The following is a 24,831-nucleotide window of genomic DNA, read 5'->3' as shown; positions in this document are numbered from 1 at the left end:
AACCTCTTGTTTTCTTCGCCCTCCATCTAATGCACAGGACACTCACTGTACAAGTAGTCATTTGATTGTCATAGTCACTGAAAGGGACAGTTCACCCCCCCGCCCCCAAAAAAAACCAAAACATATTTTTCCTCTTACCTGTAGTGCTATTTATCAATCTAGATTGTTTTGGTGTGAGTTGCAGAGTGTTGGAGATATCAGCCGTAGAGATATCTGTCTTCTCTCCAGTGTACTGGAACTAGATTGCGCTCAGCTTGTGGTGCTCAAAGCGCCAAAAATTAAATTTGAAGAACTCAACAGCGACATCTCTTTCCAGAAATTATGATCAGGTTACTCAAGATAATCCACAGACCTTGTTGTGAGCAGTTTCATGTAGGGACTATTTTCTTTCTACTGAACTACACCCACCAACCGTATCACTGCACAGAAGGAAGTGTGCATCTACTGCTAGCTCACCTAACTCCACTGAGCTAGCTAACGTGACATTTCGGCCGAGCTGGACACTATTAATGTTTACATCTCGCTCTGTCCTGAAGACCAGCCTCTTGTCCATGAGCAGATGCACACTTCCTTCTGCACAGTGATATGGTTGACAGGTGTAGTTCGGCAAAAAGAAATAGTTCTCATAGGGTTGTCAAATGATTAATCACTGAATTTCAATAGGTAATCACGATTAATCGCATTTTTTGAATGCATGTTCCAAACAGATTCGAAGTCAATATTAACAGCATACAGCGATTCTTACCAGAGTGTCTTGATCTGGAATCAGATTAATGCAAGGTTTGCTGTTTTTTTAATAAAGTGCGGTGCCAGTCTGAGTCACGTCTGACAAATAATTATAAATAGACAGAAAATAGCTCTGTCAAACCATAGGTCACAAAACAGCAAAGCACACAGCAAATGATGATGATAAATATACCTGCTACTCATGGTACTGCTAACCAGTCAGTCAATCAGTCAGTTGGGTTTGCCTGAACACCCACCAACTTTATCACCACACAGAAGGAAGCGTGCATCTACTCATGGACGAGAGGCTCGTGCTTGTGACAGTGTGAGATGTAAACATTAATGGAGTCCTCCTTGGCTGAGCTGTAACGTTAACTAGCTCAGTGGTGCTAGGTGAGCTAGCAGTAGATGCACGTTTCCTTCTGTGTTTGCAGGTGTAGTTTGGTAGAAAGAAAATAGTTCCTACATGAAACTGCTCACAACAAGGTCTGTGGATTATTATATAACCAGGTCATGATTTCTGGAAAGAAACATTTGCTGTTGAGTTTTTCCAATCTTTTTTTTTTTTTTCCCACTGTGAGCACCACAAGCAGAGTGCCATCTAGTTCCATTATACTGGAGAGAAGGCAGACATCTCTACACTCGGCAACTCACACCAAAACAATTTAGACTGAAACAGCACTACAGGTAAGAGGAAAAATATGTATTTTGATTATTTTTGGTGCACTGTCCCCAGGTGACTGTGGGTAAGACAATTAGCATTGGACATTCCAACACCCAGTTACTACTTTTACGACTTCTACTTCTTCTACTACTAATACTACCTCTACTACTACTATTACTACTACTTCTACTTCTACTACCTCTACTACTACTACTACTACTGCTAATAATAATAATAATAATAATAATAATAATAATAATAATAATAATAATGATAATGATAATAATTATAAAAGGTCATATTGTCAGAGGAGGATGTTGAGAGGATATTAATAAAATCTGCACTACACATTCACCAAAAGATCAATAAACCTTATGGACCAGCAGATGGCGCTGTTGTACAACCCATCATACATGACCACACTGTTGAGTTTATCTGCCTCCATCTGAACCAGTGGTCTATGAATAAAATGCATTAAATCATGTAGAACAATGTTATGCTTCATCACTCCCTCTCTGTGTCTCTCATGCAGAGCCCAGTATTAAGCTATATGATCTACATGTAGGGTATGTGCCCTGCCATGTGTGACCAATATTTCAAAGCTCTCATCTGAGAATTGATGATCTTAGATGAATCTCTCTGGTCACATATGTTACAGTGCAGCTTTTCACAAGAAGAGAACAAAAGGCAGTTATTCAGTGAAGGCTATTACTTAACCTTTGAGATTAGTCCATCGTCTCCATGACTGTCCACATAAAGAGGAAGACCCAACAAACAATGTGACTCAAAACAGAGAAGGTCATGTGAGTGTTTCTGGGAGATGATGGCTGTCCTTAAGAGATGTCATATGTAGCTTCTGAATAACAATGGTGTTAATGGCAACAATATTAATAATACAGGCACACTTAGGCAGCGCAAGAAGAAGGGTTATATTGAATGCCTTTAATTAGTGAGGTATGGTGGTTTACCCCTTGATTTAGACCCAGTGAGGTCGGTGCTTAAACTGATAAAGACTTTTTTTTCTTGATCTGTTTATGAGGTCTTCAAGGAAATCTTCTTTTCTGTGAAAGGCTGGTATTGTCTTCAGGAGTGCCTTCAGGTTCTGGGACTTCCTACATGTAAAAGTGACCGAGCTGTTGGTCTCTTTTAATATCAATAATTTATTTTTAGTGGGTTATTTGTGGAGCATGTTCAAAGATATTTCAAAATAAAACAAATTAAGAATTACATTAAAGGGTTTTGTCCTATTTTGTATGTGTTTTCTTGTTGGATTTTGTGTTTCATCTGTATTTACTTGTTGATTTTTGTGTGTTGTGCTGTTTTTGTATGTTTTATTATTGAATTTTGTGATCTGTTTTGTTTTTGTACATGTGTTCTTATTGAATTTTGTGTTCTGTGCTGTTTTGTGTGTGTTTTTTGTTGAATATTGTGTTTTGTATGTATTTGCTTGTTGAATTTTGTGTGTTGTGCTGTTTTTGTATGTGTTTTCTTATTGAATTCTGTGTTTTCTGCTGTATGTAGGCTCTTTCCTTGTGGACATTTGGACTATTTTGAAAGTATTTTTGTTGATTTATTTTTTTGCTGTTTCGAATTTATTTTCTTGTTGACCTTTCGTGCTGTTTTGAAATAATTTTGTTGAGATTTGTGCTGTTTTAGATGTGTTTTCTTGCCAATTTTTGTGCATTTTTTTGTATGTTTTTCTTGCTGACTCGTGCTGTTTTTAAAGTATTTTTGTTCATTTTTCTTCTGATTTGAGAGTACTTTTTGTTGATTTTTTTGCTGTTTTAAATGATTTTTGTGGGGTTTTCCCCCTGCTGTTTTAAATGTATTTTCTTGTTAATTTTGTGTTGCTTTGTTTATATTTTCTTGCCATTTTTTTGCTATTATGAATGTATTTTCTTGCTGACTTTTGCTCTGTTTTTTGTATTTTTTTTTAGTTTTGTGCCATTTTGAATATATTTTCTTGGTGACCTTTGTGCTGTGTTGCATGTGCACCTTTGTTGAATTTTCTGTTTTTTTTTTATGTATTTACTAGTTAAGATTGGAGGTCTTTGCTGTAGGCGTATGTATTTTCATTTATTTATTTTAGCTTTTGTGTATTTTAAAACCCCACAGGCAGTGCAAGCTTTCCAAAACTAAATGCTGCGGTACTGCTCCATATGCTATGACGTATAATTGCCCCCAAAAAGATAGATTACACACTAAAATAAACTGTGAAAAACACAGATAAAGCTATCAGGTGACTAGTTAGACATGTAACTGTGATGTCTGAGCGTTAAGATACAATCATTAGAGAGATAATCTGAGTGTATTTTGAGCCCAGCAGGTTTAAATGTCCTGTGTAAGAGTGAAAGTGGGCGTTTCTTGTCTGTCGGTGAAAAAATAATTAGCTTTGACTGACAACACAGTGTGTTTGCCTGCCGCGCGCTCACGAAACATACACAACTTTGTTCCCTGGAAACGAGTTCGCTGAGTGACGGTTCTTAAAGATGCGCGAGACACCTTTAACGGCAAATTAACGTTTCAGTCTTTTAACGTGAACGGATAAATCACGGACAGTCGTTGCTGACTGACGGCGGAGGGAGTTTCTGTCTTTGTTTGCCAACAGCCGGGGCTGTATTCACTGGACTTTGAGTCGCCTGTGCAAACTAACTTCACCGAGCTAGCTTAGAGAGTGAGGTTAGCTTGTTAGCTAACGTAGCTCGGCTCGGCACACAGACGGCAGCACAGACAGCAAACGGTTGTCTGTCCGCTCAGCTGCCGCAACTTTAAAAGGAAGAACCGTCTTTTCCATGGAGAGACACGGCTGCTCACAAGGCAAGTACATAAAGCTACCGCACACTGATGTTAAACCAGTCATGAGTTTCGTGGGAGTTGATTGAAGTGAAAACTTGGCGAGCTTTAAAGAATATTTAACTTAACGTTGCCGACCACTGCTGAACTGAAGCGGGTGGGTTTACTACAGTGAAATAAAACACAGTGGGGCTGTATGTGGGATGGAAGCGGTGCAAATGTGCTGAAAACATGTGGAAAAATGCAACAAAGCCTGATCATATAGGGAAGCATGTTTATGCGTTTTATCATGCTGCATTTACGGTGACAGGGTTCCCTGATTTTAACTTAACATCCGCTTTTCGTGAGCACGACATGTGAACGCTTCTTCTTTGTAAGGCTTTACAGCTGCTTCTGTTATCGTAACTGCTCTTACTAATGTCATGTTGCCTAATTATGCTAATCGCTGTGGTTGTGTCTTCACAGAGCCCAGTGCACGGAGCGAGCCCCTGTGTCTGTAGGAACCTGACAGATATGTGCATCGATAGATGATATGGCAGAATTGCGTGCAAATGTTTCAACGAGGCAATAGGCCAGGCAGGAAATTGGAGTAAAGCTGAAACATAAGGCTTTGCTACCCAGCGGCTTGCCAAGCTCGTGTGTGTGCGTGTGTGCTCGAAGTGCCTATGGCGGAGTTTGGGGAGGACGGCAGCCTGCCTCCATTGAATCTTGGGGATACTGCCGTGCCCAGCGACGAAGCAGCTGGCAAGACGCATTGCGAAGTGTCGGTCTTGAATGGAGACTGTGGGATATCGGAAAATATGGTCGGTTCGGGATCCCTCGTCGCACCTGGTAGCCAAGCCGGGGTGGAAACCGCCAACACCTCTGTCGGATTGGATGGCAAATCTGAAATACCACGCAGGAGCAGCATTATCAAGGTAAACATTGAAGTTAAAATCTCGGCGTTGTGCCATTCATTCTGGCGAGCTAGCTTGCACATCTACAGAGCACATAGGGTGTTGGAAGTTCCTATTCAACCCCCCCGCTCTCATTTAATGTCTCTTTCATATGCATCCTCTGCACTAGCCTCGCCTGTAACATGGTTACACATAACATTTCAGTGAGATAGGTGTTTTTCACAATACAGGCCGGTAACGGGATCACCAGAAGCACACACTGTACTTTGTCTGAATTATTCTGCATACAAGAGCTCCTTATTTCATCTAGAATGCCGGTAATCTAGTTATATGTGCATGCCTGTAGAGACAGGATAAGATAAGGTGATATTTATTGTTCCCAGAAGGGGGAAATCTAGTGTTACAACAGCAGAGAAATGTCTATCTTAGCATGCACAACTCTTCTGTAAGACAGGAAGCATGTGCTTTAAGGCACCGTGTTCATTATTCTAATATAGACACAAACAGATATGTTGAACAGATAGAAAGAAAGATTAAAGATTGCACATGGATGAAAGTGGACTGATGTAAAAGTCTTTGGACAGCATCAAAGACAGCAAATAGCACGCAATAAAATATTACACTTGAGAGGGAATGAGAGGGAGTATCCATAAAATGAACAGCAGTAAATCTAGTTTGGACTGTTCAGAAAAGCAGCAAATATTGTAGAATGATAAACTGGTAATAAAACAGCATGCAGGGCTCCTGAATGTTTATGTGTTGACCTCACATATGTGCAGATTAATAAGGGGGACTGCCTTAACACTGTTAATCTAATATGTATATGAGTAACTCAATAAATATGTCACATTGCTGGAGAAGACATATAAGTGATCATAAAAAAAAAAAAAAAAAAAAATCCCTGAGTAAAACTCACAAGTCTTAACCTGCTCCAGGTGCTCATCCTGGGTGCCTGCAGAAATTATTACGTGTACATGTTTTGAGAGAGATATGCAAATAACAGACAACCCTTTTTGAGATTAATATTTCTAAACTGCTCATTCTTTGTCTTGTTGTAATTCACTCGGAAGCTTTGCACTTTTACTTTTGTCTGTCTTGCGGGTATGGACGTTGGGGGTGTTGCTCAAGGGGTAACAAAGATGATGACACTTCCTCACATTGCATCAATCTACTGTATGTTGAAAGCCTCCGAGACCTCGTCTGTAGCTAATGTCAGCAACTCTGTAATGTAAGTCTCCCCTCTGCTGCTGTAGCTGTCATAATGTCAGCCATAAAACTGTAAAGAAACAAGTTTGAGTGTGGTGAAGGGGAGTTACTCGGCTCTACTGAACAAAGGATGCATTATTCTTTACATAAACTGTACTCTACCCATACAGAAGATTGCCATAGCATAGAAATCCTAAAGGAGATGTCAGAAGTGTATGAGTCTTATTTGATGTTGTTTACATTTGGCTTTCAGAGGTCAGCGAATTAGAAGTCTGACTCAGAGATTTCATTCCCTCTAGGGCCAGCTAAATTTAAAATGCATGAGCTGTGTAAGGAATTTGTTGAGATGCACTTTTCAAGTGGCAGGGTCTGGTGTGCATTTGGGTGAATTTGGTGGCTTAATCGCTTATCACCATGTGCACAATCGATACCATTATTAGGCTTCTGGTTTGGTGCTTTGGTGAGAGTTCTCTGCTCAGGAGAAGTGGCCGGGGTCCAGCTGCTCGCCTCTTCTCACTGACAGGTTTTCCAGGCAACACATTCTTGGCACATTGTGGGTGTTGAACTCTGACGTGCCCTCTGCCTGGAGATTGATGGGGGTAATATTGACATTTCTGCCTTGTAAAGTTCCAAGTCATCTCTCACTACACAAGGACCTGTCTCAGTTCCCAGGCCATTTCAGTGCAGTTTTTTTTCAGTGTGGTGTCCACTCCTGTGAGCTATAGGCTCTGTTGAAACATGTAGAAGCTTATGTCAACAGATTTGTGACTCATTATTGACAACATTTTGGATTAAACTCAAAAGCTGTTCTAAAAGAAGAGACAGAGAAAGTCTTTTATGTAACATGTTACTTTGAAAACCTCCCGTTGCTGTTGCTGTTAAGATTAATGCCCCTGTCTAATTTAGCGAACTGGTTCAGAGGTTTCCACATCGTTGTCCAGTGCCAGGGTATCCATGCAGATAAGAAATCATTGTGAAATGCTCAATGGCCTAAATTCAATAAGTGCTGCATCAGGCTACAGAATGAAAGACTTCATGACAAGGCATAAGAAATGAGTTAAATGCACATCAAGTCAGTTTCAAATGACTTTGTGGCATTTGCTTAGCAACACAGCACACAGATGGATAAACATCCAGTGAGTCACAGCAGAGATGACTTCCAATTGGTTGGAGCCAAAATGAATGTCATGCTAAGTTAGCATTAAGAGAACATGGATTGTTACCAGGGTTGGGTTGATGCAGGAAGTGCAGTTCTTAATCAAGATAGAAAGAGTTTCATGCATAATAAAGTTGTTATGTAATGCTACTCGTACACCAACGAACCAAAATGTAAGAGTTCATACTCTCTCAATCGACTGGCTTGAAAGTGATTTGGACTTCACTGATGTTACGCTGCCATGTTACATAAACAATTGACTTCACACAGTGAACACTCATGTGCAAACTGTAAGTAGCTTGATGAGTAAATGTGGCATTGGGGAGAGAAAGTAAAAATATGATGTCATATCACTTTGTACTTGTGTACTGTGGATTTCCTATTTGAAGGCTATCAAGTATGCAGCAAGCCGTGCCCTTGTCTGCATGCCAATATTTTCTTGAAGGCGTTTGTTTTTGTTTTTGACAGCTATGACTGATTGAATACTGCACCGAGATGGGGGTTGTGAAGGGTTGAACCAGTGTTAACAAGGCAGCCAGTTTCACACTGTCAGTCAGAGCCTTCAGTTCTTGTTAAACTGCTTCTCTGAAGTGATGGGAGGATGTGGTCAGGACTACACCAACACCGACCACATTCTCATAGTAACAGCTGTCATACTTTGCACTTGACAATAATCAGGCTTCTTCGAAGGTTTCGGTTGAACATATTGGGTGTTGAGGGTGTGGCGGCCTGAGCGTGTGGTGAGGGGGTACAAGCTAATGGCACGGCAAGTTGGCAAGTTGAGACCTTTGTTCCAAAATTGTATGTGAAGCATCTGAGAAAAGGTGATGCTTGCAGTCCTTGGTTGACAAAGTAGCACCTCTGCAGATCTTTTAATTTGATGGTTGCTGACTACTGAACTTAAAGTGGTACTCCACCCAAAATCTACACTAACTCACTCCCACTCATCTTTCCAATGGTGGCAAGTTTTCAAGTAGCAGTACATCCATAGAAGCAAGACAAGAACAAGATAGTGCCAAATACACTTTGTCTGTTGCCCCAAAATAAAACACAGAAGTAATGACTTTTTGGGACATGCCGAGCATTTGAACTATAATGGAAAAGAATGCTACGAAGCAGGAAAGGTTAGAGAAGTATGTTTAGATTCTTTGGAAACCATTTTAACGGACATGTTTTCAAGTTGACCACAACCTGACCACATCCTCTATGAGACATGAAACTACCAACTATATTTCATCTTTCAAATCTCAACAGGATGAATGTTTGATAAAATAGTTTTTGCATTGAGTATCACATTAAGATAACCTTCTATTTCATCAGGTATTAAATGGTATCATACTTTCCTATGTTAAGGCGGCAGTGGTTTCAGTCCTGCATTGTCTGTTTGGTAGTCAGTGGAATATTTTAAAAACCTGAATGGAAAAACCACTCCATACCTGTACATCACCATTGTTTTTATATCAAAATGGCAAATTTAGTGATGGGTACAGCCTTGCCAGAGGTGTGCACACTTTTATTCCTTTGTCATTTGAAATATGACTCGTGATGTGCTTAATATATCAAATGAGGTAGTTTAACTGCTGCATGAAGGATGTAACAGCATGTGTTTAAGTTACACAGCAACTATGTGATACCAAGGCTCTTGTACATGGTTTGAGTTATGGCTTAGGTTTTTTCTAGTCTGTGTTAAACTCTTTCCTCCAGTAAATTGTAACCATTTTGTATGTGGGTGGCCAGTGGCAGGCGAAATAATGAGCCCATGGCTACACTTTTCTTCCCACCTCAAGTCTCACCTCAAATCCCCTTGAACAAAGAGGATCTTCCCGTTGCTTGGTAAATAACACTTATTTTGCAGCTCTGCTAGTTGAGGAAAACAAACCCAGTTTGTGAAATCACCCTGTTAGAAGGGAAAACAATATGGTATTATTTATGGTGGACCAGCAGTGCTGCGAGTCCAGTTCCATGGTAATCATCAGATTGCATCTCATCATTCAGTCAGGCTCGGTGGCAGTTCAGCCTGCGTTACTCCAAGCAGTGCATTGCAGCCAAAGTATGATTGAATTTTGTCTTTTAATCTCTGCAGAATTATTTTGATGAGTTTGATTTTAAGCATCTCTAAAAAGGATAACACAGAATGTTTGCTCCTGTTTGGGGAACAGCAGGGAAAAGCAAAATTAACAGTACACACTGAACTGGAATCAGTTCTTTATTTGAAATAAGACTTTTGGGAGAGTTGAGTAGTAAATAATAATATTTTTATTTTATATTGAAGTATATTTTAAAGATGAACTCCTGTACTAGTGCTGCAGAGCAAATACATGTCAAAACTCAACATTGCGGGTTTGTATTTAATATATAACACAGTTATTAGCTATGTTACTATCTTTACCATTAAGAATTAGAAATACATCCTCCCATTCAACGCATTCTGACTGTTCCTTTTCAACTTTTGCATTTGTTTCATCGAGCGATAATTAACTGTTTGTCATGTCTATGTCAGATTTCATTAAGTTTTCACAGTTCATCTTCCAGGGCTGGGAGATACGACGACTATGTACGATATATCGATATATTTTCCAGCAAGATATAGATTTAGACAACACAGTTTATATTGATATAGGGTCAAGTTGTGTTACATCTCTCGTCTCTCACACTCTCCTCACAGCTCCGCCCCACTCACTCACTCACTCACTCACTCACTCACTCACAAGTTCTCCATCAACACTCAGAGAGACAAAGAGCTGCTCCTCTGTTCAATCTGTCTGTTCATTAGTCTACAGTGTGACATCAGTCTATATGTTGCAAGTGCTACACTAAATCCATCTGTGAGAAGAATGAAATTACGGTAGCACACATGCAATACAGCACTGCGCTGTACTGCTGTGTGCAAAAACGTTAACGTACAGCCCTGCTATTTATTTTATGTAATTATTAATTTACATGTTGTGCAGCTGTATATTTTCAATCAGGGAATAAAATCTCTGTCTTTGCATTTTATTTTGATCACAGTCTGTTTTTAGAAAAGTGGTTGTGACATCTCAAATGTGGCTTTGACTTGCAACTGAAAACATGTAGTCCATTTCATAGAAAATACCAAGATATCGGATATCGCCAGTCAGCCTGTAAATACAGAGATATGAATTTTTGTCCATATCGCCCAGCCTTAACGTCTTCACATGCTACTTTGTGCATACCTGTGTTTACACTTGACAGTAGGACGTAGATGTTTTTAGATCAGCTTTAAGACATGGCGCAGTAAAAAGCTAGTGTTAGGTGGTAGATTTACTTTTTCATACTGATTATGAATATATATGATATTCAAGTGTTTTTGAGTGCTTGTCCTCGAAGTCTTGAAGTGATCAAGTGTTATTTTGTAACTCTCAGAAAAAGGATGCTTTTAACATGTCTACCACGCATATCAAGTGCTTCACGCTGTTCATGCTAATGAAGTCATCAGCGCTCATTGCAGCTTCTAAAGACGTCTCCATTCTGCAGTCTAATTAATTATGGTAGATAAATACTGGTGTGTATATACTACAGTACATTGTCCATGCGAGTACCAACTCCGGAATGAAGTAAATGTAGTCATTGCTTGTTCAATTTTATAGGACCAAATAGACAGTTGAAGCAAAATGAATCGGGGGAATGCAGTGTGAAACAGAATCTCTCCTAAAATGACTGTTGAATTGGCCTTGAGCAAGAAACTTACGTTTGTAATACTAACACTGAGCATCCACATTCAGAAAATACCCCTGAGTAAAAAAAGTCTACTGCACATTGTCTGTAACTGAAGTGAGTGACATTAAGTTTCCACTTTAAGTGTGGGGATACAAATGTTGTTGACATAGCCTAGCATTGCCAAATTAATTATTTATAATGTCAGTCAAGAAGCTGCCACTGAAAGCATTATTACAGACTTCCATCTTCCATCCTCTGTGCTAAATCTTCCAACCACAGATTGTTGTTTAACCCAAACTATCTCTGAGCAGTGTAGCTTGCATGCTTGAGTGTAATCAAGTTGCCCAACCCAATGCCACTGACAGTTGATGGGGTCATTTATTACAGATCTTAGGAAAGAAAGATCTTTGCAGTGCCCTGCTGCCCACTCACATTCACGCGTTGTGACTGCATGTGTTCAAGGCGACACACGGCCACAGCGCTCAGTCGCTTACCTGAATCATTGCTTATTCATTAATCAGCTCAGGTGTCACTGATTTACACAAGTGCTGCTTGCCTCACCCAGGTATTTCAAGGGTAGCTCAAATGACTTGGCAGTGATTACAGGTCTGCCGCATTAATGGGAGAGGTGGTTCTATGCGTTTATGATGAGTGATTCATATTTGACTTCAATAAGCAATGAAGAACAGGAAGGAGAATACATACTTTAAAAAATTTACATGGAGTTTTATCATAAATAAGTTGCCACATCACTGTTATGTGGTAGAATCCTCAGAATCAAGACTGTGACTGTGTGATGCCAATAGAATATATTTTATAAGTTGCTCTGTTGAGACAAAATGCAAAGCTGACTGTCCCTTCTTGAATGTGTGTTTATTATAAATACTGCTCTCACAGGAAATTAACGTCTCTTTATGAGTGGGTGATTATAGTTTGACTTTACTAACATGTTGGTGCATATAACAGGGGCGTAAATATAGACAGTGCAGGCAGGGCTGTTACACTGGGGCCCATGGAGTGAGGGGGCCCATGGAGTGACTATATGTTGGCAGAAAACAGGCCCTTGTGAGTAATTCAGATTGCTACCTTAGAAACATGCCTGTGTTCAAAGAACACAGCCTTTGAAAAGACAAACCCATCTCCATCATGTTTTTTCTTTTCTTTGTAAAATAACCAATAGCAATCTATAGTAAAATATGTTATAAAAGAAATGCCTACCCTCCATTAACTATAAATAAACTATAAAAAACTATGCAATTAAATGAATATTATCTTATTTTTATTGGTATTTTTGTCATACATATGCAGTGATGTTTTCTGGGTAATATCTATGTTGGTGTTATCCAATATCAAGTCTTTATTTGATCATGTGATGATAAGATTATACAGTAGCTAGTTCAGGCTCATAACTAGTAACCAGTGTGCCCTAGGGCCGTGATAGTAGTATGTACTGGGGCCCTTTATAACTACCTTATGCCACTGACCTATAAGTGTGTTCATATGGTCTACATTGACAGCAGATGCTGTAGACTCAAACTGCAATAAGTAGTTATTTAGTCAGTCGACAGAAAATTAATTGACTGTTTTTTTAATCATCTTTTGTGTAATTTGTAAAGCAAACATGGCAAATATTTGATGGTTGTAGCTTCTGGAAAATGATAAATGACTGCTTTTCCTTGTCTTAACATTATGACATAATGTCTTTGTGTTTTAGACTGTTGGCCACACAAATCAAGACATGAGATTAGATGTGCACAATTAATCAAAAATATTGGCCATGCAATGCAATATCCAACTTGCTTTTTGTAAAGGTAAAATGTGTCATAACAACACTTCATTATAAATGAAGCGCTGTGGTGCTACAGAGAGGCCCAGCCTACAAATCATATTCCATATGTAAGTGAACATGCTTGTTTGGTACAGACATCATCTTTTTTTCCAGTGCAAATTAAAATGTAAATATTACAATTTCCACTAAAATTGCAACTCATATTGCACTAATAATGATAATAATAATAGTAATAAACTTTATTTATAAAGTGCTTTTCAAAACAAAGTTACAACATGCTTCACATGGTTGATCCCGGATGTTAAACAATGCATGATTCAAGCAAATAAAAGACAATTTTAAGAAATACAAAGAACAATAAAAATAAAATAAAGAAGCAGATAAGCAAATTTGGCAACTGTAGGTATCACAAATCAAACAATTAGAGTAAAATAAAATAAAAGACTACAATTACCGATGACAGCATAAGATAATAACAATTAAATAATCAACTGAGACATATATAAAATAAATTAATAAAAGGTTTGTTTAAACAGATAGGTAAAAGATGCCACTGATTCAATGATCCTCTGATCCTCAGCAGACACAGTATCTGTCAAAAACTATCACAATATTATTTATTGTATATCATGCAGCCCTGCATATGATGACATTGCAAATCATAATTAGTTGCAGCCCTACTGTAGACTCTGTTCTACTACTGCAGACTGTAGTCCACCTCTTGTGTCTTACCAGAGCTTAAAATTAGATATTATCTTTAATTGTCATTTCATGCACAGACCGAATATTTGAATATTTAACAAGATATGATAGGAAATGTTAGCGTTTACATGATCCCTGACAGTGCTTACTTGAATCCTCTCCCATTGTAATTTGATCCAGAAACTTCATCTTGTTTATTTTACAAACTGGAAAGCTTTGTTTGATGAAATCATAAACTGAAGTCCTGCCAAAATCTATTTCTGTTTGCAAGTAGTTTGATAACAGCGATTTTATGGGAATGTTGTATAAATATAACAGGAATTAAAATTAACCACAATGTAGCACTATAATAACATTGTTATCAATTTGTAATGTTGATATACTGTACCCTGTTAAGTGTTTTTAAATCCCAGAGGAAACAGCCTGGTTTGATTCGGTGGGAATAAAACTGACCAGGCAGCTGTCACTGCCAGTGCCTCAGCATGCTCAGTCTCAGCATTGTCTTGCATTGCTGCTCAACTTAAAGAGGCTCCTAGGATGATTCAGCGAAGCTGTTTTGTAACAGTAACAATGTTGGCTGTGAAGAATCTCAAGAAATTGGCAGCTAGTTTGTTAATTTTTTCTCAAAGTGCAGGCAGAGCGTTTGAAGCCTGCCAGTGTTCTGAAACTGTCTCATCATGGACGCCTTATCAGATGCTATGCTGTGCTGCGCTGATGCAGTTCACTCTCTCCTCTGTGAGTCTGAACTGACATGACAATTTTGCTTGATCATTTCCCAGTCGAGGTGTGATCGGAATGTGAATGAGATCATTTTCAGCAATTGCAGTGTTGACCTGACTTGAATAATGTGCTTTAAAGTCTGACCTGATTGAACAATTAGGTGTTCTCCACTGTGCCTCACAGCTGTTAGGTTGCACAATTCATCAGTAAATGGGTAAACAGGTCCTCGGTTGTCGAAGCTCAGTTTGAATGAGATTGCATTTCTGATTGTTTTAGTGTGCTTACGCTGTAACAGTCTAAAAGTGCTTTGCAGGCTGGCCTCATTATAAGATGTAGTAGTATGCATGGTTCCTTGCTGTGTGCCACAACTGTTAATGAGACTGAATTGCAGTCAGAGGCTCACTGACTTTCTATCATAATATGACAGCAGATGAATTAGGGCTGGGTGATATGGCAAAAAATATTATTACGATAATTTTCCCTGTATTAATCAATATCAGTATGTATCACGATACATAATTTGATGCTATGAGTTTGAAAAGTACCCTGATAATGTCTGACACCTGACAAAACCAAATGTTTTCCAGCTTCCCACGGCAGTCGTCGTAAGGTTGGGGCAGAGCAGTTTGAGAAAAATATTTCCTGCCTGGGAGCTTGTACCTGCAGTCTTGCACTTTAATTAATTTCTTTAACCCGTCTTTCTCCACGGTTCTCATGGACATCATGTACTGGCTAGAAAGTATGACACTGCTGCGCATCCCCAACACTGCAGATTGACTGACAGCTGACTGTTAACTTCTGCTGCATGACATGCTGTTTGGATCTATCTAGGTCTATCCATATAGAGTAAAAATGACTTTAGTTTATCATCGTTATCGATATATATTTTATTGCAATCCCGTTCTGAGATCGTTTTATCACCCAGCCCTAAAATGAATTCAGCTATCTGGCAGGCTTTTCAATTTCCTTTTTAAAGATATGTTTTTTAAAAGTTGTTATTGTATTGAGATTTTACAGAAAAAACACTTACGATACAATTATGTAAGTAAGTGAGAGATTATTACTCTATTGAGTCACTGAGCCCCGTCACTGTTTGCCCCTAGAAAAAGGTAGGCATAGTTCTTTTTTTGTAGCCACAGAGAATTTGGTATGAAAGAAGATATCCCTCCTCTGTGGCCATCTCTGTAGGCAGAGACCTTCTGTATCCAGTAGTCCTAGTGGTCTAGGTAATCCTCAGGGGGTGGGCAAATCAGCCATGCTTTAAGGTGTTTTTGCTACTGAAATGGTTAGAAGTGGCTTTACATGTTTGCAGAGTAATGTGAGAGGAGACCAGCTGAGTATTGTTCCTTTACCCTGTGGCATCCCATCTGAAGTAGGCCACACTGATTGGGAGGTGATGTGCTCACCATGAAATGAGAAGTAGTGCTGTTTAATGAAAATATCATTGTGCTCGGCTTGCTGATTGACATGTCTCTTGAGGTCCTATTATTTTTTTCTTAAATTCATACCAGCCATATAAATGTTGCAGTAGAGAGTTACGTGGTCATGGTTAAAGCTGGCTTATGGGACAAATAGCCAATAGGCTTACTTTCATTCAGCTGATATCTACAGGCCAGAGATCACTGATGATTTTCACAGGCTTAAAAAATAATCAGCAGATTACTGGCAACAAATAATCCTTTCCAGGGGCTATGGAATAATTACTGTGTGTTGTCTTGTGTTCTCTCCAGTATTTAAATCAAATATACAAATTAATTTTTTTGTGAAAACGTTGCATGAGAACTAAGAGGAGCTGACCCGTTTGTATCTGGGTGTATGTTATATAATTCCATCGATTGACCAGCATGCCCTAGGCTTGCCGTGATAGTTGGTGTTACTGGTGTTACACCATGTTAGGACATACAACGATTACATCACTAGCCCACTGTCAACACCATTGCTTTTCTATTCAAATCAATGTGCTACATAGTTGGACAATTATTAATGGAAAGTTTCTGCTCCGTACAGCAGCAGCAGAGTAGCAGGAGTCAAATTTCACTTGTGACGAGAGTAAGGAGAACAGACCGACACGTAGTGCTGGGTAATATGAAGATATTATGTCGTTATTGAGATATGAGACTATATATTGTCTTACATTTTGGATATCGTATCGTGATATGGCACAAATGTTGTTTTTTCCCTTGTTTTAAAGGCTGAATTACAGTAAAGTGATGTAAATTTATCAACGTAACACACCTTTATTTGTTTCAATGCCTGCCTTAACCCACTTAGTCGTTACATCCACATTATTGATGATTATTAAACAATCTCATTGTGTTAATATTTTCGGGGAAAAAAAGTCATCCCTCCAACTTTTTTGCATCAGAGAGTGTTTTGTCACAAATATTATGTTCGATTTTGCCACCCACTCTTCTCTTTTTGAGGAGGTTTAAAAATACCGAGATATATATCATGTATTGAGATATAGCCTCAGAATATTGTGATATGATTTCCAGGACATATCGCCCAGTCATACCGACAAGACGGTTGTGGAGGATTTGGTGTCAAAGTGAAAAGCAAAAGCGCCTGTTAGGGAATATTTTTGATTTAAACCCACTGCTGATCGGGAGCCTGATTATGTCAATGAGGGTAAATGAGGTGGTTAAATCTCAAAGAAGTTGGAAGATTGTAGTCTGTTGCCTGCAGATCTTTTTTCTAACAGCTCCTCTTTGTTCCATTAAGCTCTGCAATATTTCTAACTGATCCGCTGTCAAAAAATGCTGAAAACTACCGTTGTTTTGTTGAGAAGTTTTTGATGAATTATAGCAGCAGTGCTAACCTCACTAACAAACACATGCATTTCCTGTGACTACTTCATAATATAAGCCAACTTGTATTTTGTGAAATGCTTTTAGGAAATGTTGGGTTTGCATCAGCAGTAACTACAGATATTGAGCATCATCAACAAATATATTTTTTCTTGTAAAATGTCAAGTGTCATCAGTTTACTAGCCCGTGAAAAAATGTCCTCACCGTAGCATCCTTAGCGTGCCCTCATAGTAATATGAAACACTTGGCTTTATGCTCCTATAGGTGTAGTCCATAGTCTGCAACTTAATAAAGCATCAACACTGTGTAAAGGTACTTATTAATATTACTGAATTCACAAATGAATTTATTGTAGCTGTGGTTAATGGCTCAATCAATATTTGAGAACATGAGAGTCTCTCTCCCTGAGCCTAGAGCCAAAAACCTAAGAGCTGATGATGTAAATCCTGGAACAGCTCCAGAGAGAACAATTGGGAGGAAAATGGTGGTGAACAATGAACTCAGAACACCTAAGGTGATTGTTGCGTTGTTAATGGTATATTTTCCTTTTTCAGAGCTGAAATGCTGCCGTAGAAAAGCTCATTGGAGTTCAGATTTTGAGGAAACATTTTATATTGTCTAGGCTGTCAGTGGAGTCTTTGGCTACCAGCTTTGGGAAAATGTTCATACAGAGAAATGGGACATTTCTGAACCATATGGACAACATGTCAGCTGCTTATGTAATTTAGTTGTTTGTTTTTGTCACTTGTGCGTATCCAACCCCCAGTGTTACGCAATAGACTGTGTGATCCTAAGAGATCAGAAAATCCAGTGACTGAAGGCTGCTTTTCTTTTGATGCAGCTCTGTGACAAAGACCCATTTGTCTGTTACATGACATGAACCAAACTTCTCAAATGTACAAACACATGGTCTGAATTCTGACCAGAAAATTTTATTTTTACAAATACAGAAATTTAAAGGTAAGAAATAAAACTATAGAAAACCTGATAACAAACCAAATCAGTACAAAGTCAAGAACTCATTGAAGTTGATCCTCAATTTAGGTCCCTTTTTTGGTGTCAGCTCACATTGAACTTAAGTAACTGACAGCTTTAAGTTACAGCCACAATGCTCCAAAGATAGACGTGTTACTTTCATTTATATTTATTCAGGAAGTGGTAGAGCTTTAAAAGTTAGGTCCCAGGGTAGTCACCTCCTTCACACTTCATTTGACCAATGACTGATATCATATGGTACAGAACAGAGGCAGCTGGGCCTTTACTAGGTTTAAACTCCCGTGGGATTTGACTGGCTGCGCAGCTAGAGAACAAAAAGTCCCTGTATGCTAATTTAAATCAAACAACAAGCTCTTTGCTGGAATATTTGTTTAGCTTTATTGAATGTTGAACACACACAGCGTGTATTGTGTACAGTTTACGGTCTTATTATTTATAAGGTCCCATTGTTCTTTGGTCTTGATTGAAATAAATATTTCATGCATTTTCATATGTACATTAAATGAATCTAGAGAGGTGTCACTGCATTTTGAAAAGGATAATCCATCTACAAAGGGTGGTATGAAGGTAGATTTATGGTGCTCTACCAAGACTACCATTTTGCAGGATTTTTGGTGCTTGTAGAAATTAGTGTTGTTCCCATGGTTGCAGTGTGTGCCAAATGACTGTCATCATTTTTGAAAAGTTTTATTCCCTTGTTTGGTATCAGCACATTTTCATCAGAGCTGGCTTTCAAAACATTTATTTCCTCTTCCTTACTGTCACCAGTTGAGTTTCCTTGTGACTCATTTTGTTCTAGTTTTTGTTGTTCCTCCAAAGCTCTTCCTGTCACCGTGATACACTCCCATCTCTCTTTCACACACATTATATTGCTTCTTTTTAATCTCAGTCTCCTCTGCCTGTTGAACATGAGGTGGTGTGAACACAGCCTCTTTATTTGATGATGCAACTCAGGAAGGGGTTGGTAGTGCTTGGTTTGATGCAACAGACTGTTATCATGAACAAATGACCGTGCATAGAGATATGACTCGTCAAGATTCAAGACTCATCCCTAATACCTCCAGTCTAACCCACAGAGTACATGTGATGTAAGCATGATATGCTCAATGTGCTGCAGCTACATTGTAATGTGTTGAATTGTTTTATAATCAAGATGGAACGATTCTGTATCTACTACCTTTTGATTTTCATTAGCTTATATGGAGATCCTGAATCATGCATGATCCTCTGTTAAGCAATTACTTTTTCAAACAAAATAAAAGGAAATGTATTTATTCTGCTATACCAAAAATTTACCCAAAATCTGTGGTGTGTAATTTTAAGAATTTGAGATCACAAACTGTGACACATTGTAGTTATAATTTAACTTTATTTTGCCCTGTCATATTATGACTAAATGGAGAGACAATAGACCCTTTTAGGGCTGACGGCACTCGCGGTCCCTGAGAGTGAGTGACCTGACATGGTGTGTTCGTGAATTCAGTCTGACACTCAACACCGAAACAAGAGCCCTGTTTGTAGAAGAAACAGAGCGTGATATTTCTACATTAATTAACGGACAGTTAAGTTAATCACACATTTCACTCCGCTTGGCAGTTGGCTGCTCCAACTCCCAAGACACAGTGCAGTGAATATACGTGTGGAGAGTTGTTTTACCTCCAGCTAAGCCCCGCCCACCAAAAAATGTCATACTGTTTACTAATAAAAAGGTCTTTTAGCGAGAAGTACAGACTTGCATTGTAGGCGACCAAGACTCATGAACTTGAATGTCAGTACTTGCATCTACTGGTGCTTGTCCAGTGCTCATGTGATGGTTGTCGCTGATAATGCCATTGCAGCCCACAGTGGCTTCGTCCTTGGCCCAAGCTACTCCCTTCCAACAAGTCTGAATTGAACACATGCCGTCCTTGAAGGGTTGGTCCATTGGATGATGACATTGTCCATTGCTGATGGCTGTCAGGCATTGACCACTGAGCTTGAGGTCGTGATTTAAAAGCCCCTGTCTCCCCAGTCTATGTCAGAACCGCAGCAGGGGTTTGCAGTGGTGCTAAAGGCGTTCATGCATGCTTAAAAAGTAACCATTCTGATTTTTAGACTCACTGGTAATGTTATTTGAATAACAAAGGTACCGGCAGGCAGGTCAAAAAGTGACAGAACAGCATTTTCTGAGTCAGGTTATTAACACTCAGGCCTACAGAAACATTGCATGCAGTAGTCCACCTTATCATCTTCCCCTTTCTCTGTCTGCCTTAGACATCGCCCAACCCTACCTCCTTAATGGAGGTAATAAAAAAACTAACTATGGAAAATGTGAAATCATGATATAATTATCCACCTCATAATCAAATATGCTGCTTTTTTGCTCATACTACAGAAAGTTTTAAAGGATTACTGTATAAGAACCTCTTCAGGCTAACTGATTTTTAGCAGTAACCAGCTTTGTAAGTCCTTTTGTTATTTACTTGTAGGCTGGACTATAAGTCCTAAATAAAGGTACATATCCCACTGTTGGAGCTGTGGGATATGTATGAGCTTCTTAGGTAACCACGCTGCTGCCTCAGCTTGCTTGGTAGGTAGTGGAGGAGACTTAAATGCAGTCTTGGGTCTAATCCAGAGTTAGAAAATGATTCAGCATCTGACTCTTGAGATCAGGACTGAGTGTTTATTTTGCACCACAGGACATGATAAGTCTGACTGAGTGTTTCCGGTTCCATAAAGAATGTGTGCAGGATGTCAAAATTTAACTCGGGATTTTATAACCTATATAGGCCTAAATAATGGATCATTAAATTGGGTATTCATAAACACCAATTGTGTTTGTACAATTGAAACAATACAGATGTATTTTAGGCTGACAACAGGGCCACATTTGTACCAGTCTGGTTGCTTTATAACATTTGATACATTTTTTCTTATTGAATAAGTTGAGGTTATTGTGTATTGAAGCAAATGCTGTTCTGGAGCTGAAAGTTTATTTGTGCTGCAATGTGATTCACATTGCTTGTTGTTGGGGTTGTAGGTAGAACAGTGGAGCAGAGAGTAATGGGTCCCCCGTCATACCCTCAGTTGTTCAGACAGTTCATAGCTGCTCACTGAGCCAGAAAAAAATGTGGGATTCAGTCCATTGGGGGATTCAGATTCCTATGGGAACTATGAGCAGTTGGATGTATTCTGTCTTGCTTATTTGCTTGCTGTTTCATTGTCTGTCTCTGACTCACCCTCTGTCTCCTACACTCACTCAAACACCAAGCCTACATTGCAACAGTATGTAAAGGCATAAAAGTAATATCCCCTGTCAGGGTGAACTGATGGGATTAGCCTTGTTGATGTCTCCTTATTATGAAACACCCTGATATCCTTTTCTATGTTGTGCTAACTTGTCTCTAAAATGTACCAGGGTTTTATCTTCTTGGAACATAACTAAAAAGGAAAATAAACTCAGTGATAGATAACGAGCACTGTTGAGCCACAGTTATGCAAGAATTTCGCTCAACAGTGAAACTTTAACCTTGATTCCCCTAATATTACATTAGGACTGCCCTCAACCACAGACTTTCCTGGTTGACCAGAAGTTGTTAGTTCAAGCCTTTAGTCATTTTGTGTCACAGCAATTTTGTGTGCATACTGATGGAAGAAAAACAGTGGACATCAGAGAGAAACAGTTGACATACTCGGAGTAAATGTCTTCATGTGCTGTTGGATGTCAGAACAGGAGTACAGAATAAGATAACCTTCATTTTTTTTAGTAAACCGTCACAAAGGACGCTGTAGTAGAAAATAAAGTTTTGTCTCCAGTTAATTATGATCTCAGTATTCAGGATATAATCGCTGCCGGATAGTCTTCAGAAGAGTGTGTGTGGCTTACGTTAAAGAGGATGACTGACATGGTGAAAGATAATTCATCATCATAAGGAATTGTAAAAACTCACATTTTTCAGCATGAATTTGGCATATTGTCCTTGGTTAAAACTTGTGGAGACGTCCCCATATAATATGATTTAATGTGGAAGTAACAGACAACTTTTTAACTAGCTAGCTAATGCTGTCTGCGTCACCACTACTGTCCCTTTCTGCCACCAGTTCGGCCCCGCCCACAAAATACGTCATCATTGTTTACAACACAAAAAGGGTCTATAGATCAGGCGGTATCTATATTTCATACCTTCCCGATGTTTCACTGGGCTTTACGGTATATGATGGTATTTGTGTAAAAGAAATAAAAAAAAGATGAAAGCTAAGCTAATGGCAATAAAAGTCATTGTCTCATGTATTTAAATGTCTAGCCTTTAATGCTGTGTTGCTTCTTAGACAAGTCTTGCTGGGTTTAAATACTTATGGCCCACATAATAATGAATAGATGGGAAATAAGCCCCCTTCTTGGAGGACACTTGCTGCTGTGATGGATACAGACACATCAGTGGGCTGAATAAAGATGATGTGTTGAATAAAATCATGTAGGTAAGAAACTGCTTCTGTAGTTGGAAGAAGTCATTTTAAATCAAAGTTATATGTGGCAATACTCCCAAAAAGGGGCACTAATCCTCTAAGGTTATCCCCACCACTTGCAGTCCCCATCTTTCTCAGCTCAGCTGCCTGCTCCACCAGTAGAGACTGACCTCTGGTGGTGCATGCTGTGCACTGCAATACATTAAGAACAAAGTAAGAAAATATAGACAGAGAGTCTCTGCAGAAAAATATACCACCTCACACTTCTAGTGGGGCGTAAGTAGTGACTGAGAGGGATTACCTCTGTATGAGTCTATACTAGGCTTGGGCGGTATCAAGATATTACAGTATACCAGGGTATTTAGAAATCCAGAAGGTATGACTTTTAATACCGTCAAAAATAAAAATGCTCCTCTTACTATTAAACTGATATGGAGACCACCGGTACCACCACAGTGCATTGGTGAGGTCAGGGCTTTACAAAAAGGTAGAAACCAAGTTCCAGACTGTAAGCAGCACACATCCAAAAGACACAGAGCTGAAAAAACGCAAATATAGTGAGGAGAAACGCCAAATGAGATTCAATCTGTGGTTGGCTTTTACTTTCACATTCGCTAGCGAACATGTTTACAAACAGAATCAACAATCTCACATAGTATATCTTTAAATATATATTTTTGGGGGCATCATCAAAAAAAGGTTTGAGTTCCAGGGCTGAGGAAGAATGAAATGAGTAACGGTGTTATCACTAAGGATAGACCGATACATCGGCCGGCCGATATATCGGGCCGATATTTGAGTTTTTTTACTTGTATCGGCATCGGCCGATACGCGCGTGGGTTCGCGGATTTATTTTTCCCTGGCACTTTTTTTCATTTGAAAGTATGTGGTTAAGTTGAACAAAGCTGTTGAATCCTACTGTGTACAGTAGTTGTTGTTTTATTTATGCTTCAGCTTAAATATTTGTTTATTTTATAAAGACATTATTGGAAGATTTAAGAGCACTGAACTCTTTTTTTTTATTTGAATGTATAATAATAATAATAATATTCTACCTGTTCTACCTCAACTTTCCATCTTGTTTTAGTATTTTTTACTGTTCAATAAATGTTTCTTATTTTAAACTTGAGACCTGTAATATTTGTTATCATTGTGTCATTTTTTTTATGTAAATTGAGGGAGCAAGAGCAGTATCGGCCCCAAATATCGGCTCAAGAAAATCGGCAGTCCATAATCGTTCATCGGCTAAGGGTGATGGAAAAAAATCGGTATCGGCATCGGCCCTAAAAAATCCATATCGGTCTGTCCCTAGTTATCACCATGCTACATTACAGGAAATACATAACTGTAACTTCAGCCTTTAAAACATAATTTTTACAAATGCATGAAAACAAATGCGAGCTGGTTGTTAATGACTATGTGAACGAAAAAGGTGGTAATGATTCTATGTGTTTCAGAACAATCAGCCAGGACACTGAACATTTTTATCCCAACACAGCATAACATCACACAGCTTATAAACTTATGACACCAACACAGCAACTTTTTTAAAATGTCAATAAATTATATCAACAAATGAATAAATAAATATACTGCAAACTGAAATACTGGCCAAGATGAGAAATATCAATGCAAAAATAAACAGGCCTACAGAGAAGTAGCCTCAACACATTTCATTTCTCATAAGAGGCCATCTGAACTATTAGTCTATAGCCTACATGTTTATTGTATTAGGCTAAGCTACTAACTGACTCACTGTCACTGTTTTCTCCTCTGATCTCAGTCTTCTTATAATATGAGAAAGGAAAACTTGTGTTCCTTGAGCAAACTTGTGTTTGTCTAAGTCGTCAAGAAGAAGTCAGACAGTCAGTCCTGTTTTTGCTACGACACAGCATCATTTTAGGAAAGATAAAGGTCTTAATCAAAACTGTACTTCTGACATTAGTTGATCTTTTTGAGTGCTCCCATTTTAAAGCTTGTTTTGGTGCTGTGCTTTGGCCTGGCTATCAAAAAGCATCTTTATCATAGCTCACTATGAAGATTGTTGGACCTCAAAAAACTGAGATTAAAATATGCTAGATGATAAGTGATATTTATGTCTAGAGGAGTATGTACCCTTCAGAGCAAATCTGATTGAACTATAAAAAGACAATCTGATGATAGTGAGCATTTAAAGTACCATTTAAGGGCGAATAAAGTGCAAAAGAAAACACCCTCGGCCATCTGACCTCCACCAGAGACAGAAAAGGGA

The 24,831-nt window shown here is 38.8% G+C and overlaps 1 protein-coding gene across 1 annotated transcript in view; it reads left to right on the top strand.

Annotated features, from left to right (window-relative positions):
- Window positions 1-3,773: 3,773 nt before the first annotated feature.
- Window positions 3,774-24,831, top strand: part of plcl2 (phospholipase C like 2) — a 58,224-nt gene continuing 37,166 nt past the window's right edge. Inside the window, exons 1-2 of the mRNA XM_033640832.2 lie at window positions 3,774-4,207; window positions 4,649-5,100. Of these exons, the coding sequence (XP_033496723.2) occupies window positions 4,849-5,100 (252 nt within the window). The 5' untranslated portion in view covers window positions 3,774-4,207; window positions 4,649-4,848. The remainder of the gene's footprint in view (window positions 4,208-4,648; window positions 5,101-24,831) is intronic.

This window comes from Epinephelus lanceolatus, chromosome 10 (assembly GCF_041903045.1).
Source record: "Epinephelus lanceolatus isolate andai-2023 chromosome 10, ASM4190304v1, whole genome shotgun sequence".
NCBI classification, from domain to species: domain Eukaryota; kingdom Metazoa; phylum Chordata; class Actinopteri; order Perciformes; family Serranidae; genus Epinephelus; species Epinephelus lanceolatus.
The sequence above is the reverse complement of the archived record's forward strand: the minus strand, read 5'-3'. Positions and strand labels throughout refer to the sequence as shown.